The 5000-nt window shown below is 46.4% G+C and overlaps 1 protein-coding gene across 1 annotated transcript in view; it reads left to right on the top strand.

Annotated features, from left to right (window-relative positions):
• The window catches only part of cbfa2t3 (CBFA2/RUNX1 partner transcriptional co-repressor 3), a 72693-nt gene that overhangs the window by 44072 nt on the left and 23621 nt on the right, over positions 1-5000 (top strand). The window contains 2 exon segments of the mRNA XM_080429245.1: positions 1736-1891; positions 4972-5000. The exon segment at positions 4972-5000 is cut by the window's right edge and continues 30 nt beyond it. Of these exon segments, the coding sequence (XP_080285371.1) occupies positions 1736-1891; positions 4972-5000 (185 nt within the window).

Here is a 5000-nt window from a genome sequence, read left to right as displayed (position 1 = left end):
TCAGTAACAGCTGATAGACCAGAGAGAGAGAGAGAGAGAGAGAGAGAGAGAGAGAGAGAGAGAGAGAGAGAGAGAGAGAGAGAGAGAGAGAGAGAGAGAGAGAGAGAGAGAGAGAGAGAGAGAGAGAGAGAGAGAGGAAGCAGCTGATGGAGTCATTGAATGGTCCTGACGCCTAGTAGAAAGCCTTTCCTAGTATAGTCTCTGTCCTGCTGTAGGACAGGGGCCCCTGTATGCATTTAAAACATGTATTGTATTAGCTTCAAACTAACAGTCCTATGCACACACACTCACACACACGCACACGCGCGCGCACACACACACACACACACACACACACACACACACACACACACACACACACACACACACACACACACACACACACACACACACACACACACACACACACACACACACACACACACACACACACACACACACAAAATACAAGTGTATACATGCACACTTCTGCAGAAATACACACGTTTGTACTGCATAAACATTTCTTGCACTCACTATTACTATTACTACTAGTACACATGTGCAAATGCTTTAAAGCTAACTTAAGGCTCTCTCGAAATACATCACTACGTACTACTCTGCTAAAGAGTATACTGTATGCCATTCATTTATGCAGTGTTGCCTGCTAGTAGCCATTGTGTGAGCCACAGTTTCAGATTTACGAATTGATGTGACTTTTATTCGAGTTGACTACGAATTTCTTTAGTCGAGACTCGAGAGCGGCTCTAGGACCTATACAGGCGAAGTACATGTGTGTGCGGCCCTCTCCAGGTACTGTATGTCTGCGTGCTGGGGGCTGACAGTTCTGGTGCACCTATATGTGTAAATGGGTCGACAGTCCTTGTGGTGCGCTCCTGACGGTCACACAGCTGTCCCATGCATGCTGTAGTTCTCTCTCCCCCTGTCCTGTCCTGTCCTATGTCCTGTCCCAGGCTGGCCTTGCCTTGTTTGGTCCTGGCCGGGATGTCTGGCAGAGCACAGTGGAGCCTCTGGTTAGCGCGCTGCAGGCAGGGCTTTCTGAGAGACCCGTCCCGCGGTGATGGACGGCAGCAGATCCAGCTACACTTGTCACTGACTGTCAAACCGGCTGTCTTAACAGGGGGGACGGGAGGGGACAGGCGGGGAGGAGGGCTGGGAGGAGGGCTGCGGAGGGGATAGAGAGAGAGGGGCCCTCTGATTGGGATGTCAGAGCTGCATGGTGGTGTGTCTGGCTCCCTCTGTGTGTGTGTGTGTGTGTGTGTGTGTGTGTGTGTGTGTGTGTGTGTGTGTGTGTGTGAGAGGGGGAAAGAGAGATGGGGAGGTGGAGGGGATGGGGGGGGGTGAGGGGGGGGGTCGGCAGCAGCTGAGAGGATGAGCAGGTGGTACTGTATGTGTTTCCCAAGTCCCTGAATCTCCAGCCAAGAGAGACACGATGCAAGTTTGCATTAGTTTTCCAAGTGCGCTACGCATTGATTTGCTTTTGAAATGTCCGGCTTTTTTTCTTTTCTCACCAAAAGGTCTGGTTTGAGGAATGTATTTTTGCCAGGGGAGGTATCTCACACAGGTTCCCCTGTGAAAACCCAGGCCAGTGCTGTATCCTCTGCCAGCTGTACCACACACACACACGCAAAACAATAGGTTTGTGTTTGAATATGAATACCATCTTTAAAGTTTTTAAAAAACATATTTTTTTTCTCTCTTCTCCTCGACCCCCTTCTCCCCCATTGTCCTGCAGGTAGCAGAGTGCAGAAGGTTGGAACAATGCCAGATTCACCTGCGGATGTGAAAACCCAGCCCAGGTCCACCCCACCTACCATGCCTCCTCCACCGCCGGCCGTCAGCCAGGCAGCCAATCGCAACGCTTCATTCACCCCCACCACAAGTAAATCAAGTGAGGCCAAATATGTTTGTTATACAAATTCAAAAGATTCAAGACACCTTAACTTAACCCATTCAATCCGAGGAATCTACAAATGTCTTCTAAATTATGTTGCTATAATATCAGTGGTTCTCAAACTTTTTCGTGCCAAGGACCCCAAAAATTATATATATTTGGTCACGGACCCCCATCTCAAAATATTTCGTTCCAGGGACCCCCCGGAAGCAAAGATTTGAGTTACAAATGTTTGGTTTAAAAATATATTTATATTCAAAGATTTGCACACATTTTCAGGATTTTTCAAAAATAGCAGATCTACAAGCTCGTATATATCTGCTATTTTTGAATAGCCAAAGTATAAAATAATGGCTATAGCTAAGATCTAAAATGACACAGATGCGTTCCCGAATTGAATGGGTTAGATGCCAAAATTACACTCTGAACACTACACTACATGATTTTGGGCGAAGGGTGAAGTAATAGAATATAGAATCATACTTACTCGTAGGCTATCAGATCAAAAGCTGCACAACATCTGCCATATGGCCAAGTGTTATTTTTGGTGTGGTGTCAGATCAGGAGAAATATCTTTAGATTGTTCCCCAGACAGAGCATAGGCATGGGTCTACCTTCATTATACACTTTGCTCCGGAAAAGCTATGTACGTGTGTACATCCTGGTTTTAAATAGTCTCTCTTGTCATAACGGGCTTGTTCAAACATGCTGAAATGAGGGTACAAACAGACAAAACGTCTCAATGTGGCATCACCTTACAGTATCTACTGTTAATTTATGCTGTGTTGTCCATCGGCAATGTTGGGTATGATCAAGTATGCCGTTTCGGTCAACTGTCGATCTTTGCGCAACTGTCATGACATGAACACCTTATATGCTTGTATGTGCGGTGGGGGATTCAAAGCACGCACAGTAAAAATTGTGAGTGTTAACTTAACTCCGAGAGTGTGTGGCTGTTCCCTGTGTCAGTCGACAAGTGTTAAAGTCACTGTGTGTGTGTGTGTGTGTGTGTGTGTGTGTGTGTGTGTGTGTGTGTGTGTGTGTGTGTGTGTGTGTGTGTGTGTGTGTGTGTGTGTGTGTCTGTGTATACATGCATGCATGCATGTGTCTGTCTTTGGGCGTGCAGAATGCCCTTGCTAATGGGACAAGTGTCTTTGAGCACATGTGTGTGATTGTGGCTCGGGTATTGTGTGTGTGTGTGTGTGTGTGTGTGTGTGTGTGTGTGTGTGTGTGTGTGTGTGTGTGTGTGTGTGTGTGTGTGTGTGTGTGTGTGTGTGTGTGTGTGTGTGTGTGTGTGTGTGTGTGCGTGCGTGTGCGTGCGTGCACGCGTGGGTATGTGCGTGTGTGTGCATATTGTTTACCAGCTGGTATTGAGACAGTGCTAGTGGGGACATCAGCCACGGTGGCGGTGGTTTGTAGTCTACTTTCTTCCCTATATAGCAATGACACTCCATGTTGTTTCACCTGTTGCGGCGGCCGGTCACCAGTGTAACTCTCTCCTCACCTCTCTCTCTCTCTCTCTCTCTCTCTCTCTCTCTCTCTCTCTCTCTCTCTAAAACCAGAACACAAGTGCTGCCCCCCCCCCTCAAATCACATGGGTTAGTCCATATGTGTTGAGACCTCCAGCCAACAGATTAGAGTGACATGTATGTCTTAGCCACTTGAACCCTAGCGTCCCTATTCTGGGGGGCGAACGTTTGGCACAAAATTGCAGATCTACAAGCTCAAACCGCATCGCAAGATCGGCTATTTTCGGCGAGAGACGAGATTTGGTGTAGAGGGAAATGCTAGAGGATCAAGTATAGAGTCCTAGGTTGACTCCGGTCAACCACAGTGTTTTAAGTGGTTAGAGAATTAACTAATGGGCCTGGACTGGGCTTGGAAACAAGCATTCTGTAATGTAATGTATTCAAAGATGAGCACAAGATATACCATTGTAATCCAAAGTGATTTATAGTCCTGTTGCTTTATGTTTGACCACAGAAGATTCCTTCCATTGCTATATTATAGAATGCTGATAAAGTGGAGAAGTTTTTAACTATGTAGGAAAGTGGGGGTGCCTGGTGGCTCAGACAGACCATATACTCCTATTAGTAAGCACGAGGACCCAGGTTCAAATGTGACCCCCGTCTTGTCTTGCATGTTTCTCCTCTCTCTCTCTGTCTGAACAAAGCATAAAAAAGATTAACCTAAGAAAGAAAAAATAAAACACAGGAAAGCATTTGATACCGAAATCACGTTTTAGAGTCCTTATACGGTACATTCATATTGAACTTGCATGCATTTTGTGTCATCATGTGGGTATATGATAAAGAAATATGATATATATAGGTGAGTAATTATATACTCTGTATATGTGTGTGTGTGTGTGTGTGTGTGTGTGTGTGTGTGTGTGTGTGTGTGTGTGTGTGTGTGTGTGTGTGTGTGTGTGTGTGTGTGTGTGTGTGTGTGTGTGTGTGTGATGTGAATGTGTACGCACGCGGACTGTTCTGAACGCCAAAGCTGCAAATCTACTTTCAGCTGGTGGACATGTGCAGGGCCACATTTAGCAACACACCTGCTATTGGAATAAAAGTAACACAGACCACAGGTCTATTTTTGGCAGGTCTTTAACAAGTTCCTGTTATAGTTGTATCCTAGTGAGTGAGAGAGAGAAAGAGAGAGAGAGAGAAGGGGGGGGGGGGGTGGCGCGCGTGGAATAGATTGATGAGAGTAGTTGGCATAGTGGCGGTGGTGGGAGTCAAATTGTCCCACTTGTGAGACAGCTGAAGTTACTTACCACACACACACACGCACACACACACACACACACACACACACACACACACACACACACACACGCGCACACACACGCACACACATTCACAAATTACCATTGCATTGTGTAAAAGACCACAGTGAACGGTGGAAACGAACAGGAGTTCGTTGAAACTCAACCACACACACGCGCACATACCCATTCACTATACTGTATGTAGTACTGTACACAGTAAATTCCTGAGTGTTAATTCAACTAAGGTCCCGTTTATAACACAAACCAATCTAATGGCATGCCTTCCCTCCGTCCCTTCCCTCAGTGTTGAACGGCAGCAGTCACTCTCCTACG

Source organism: Gymnoscopelus braueri (genome assembly GCF_963280865.1).
Source record: "Gymnoscopelus braueri genome assembly, chromosome: 1".
In the NCBI taxonomy this organism is placed as follows: domain Eukaryota; kingdom Metazoa; phylum Chordata; class Actinopteri; order Myctophiformes; family Myctophidae; genus Gymnoscopelus; species Gymnoscopelus braueri.
Note: the sequence above shows the minus strand (reverse complement) of the source record. Positions and strands in the feature narration are given on the sequence as shown.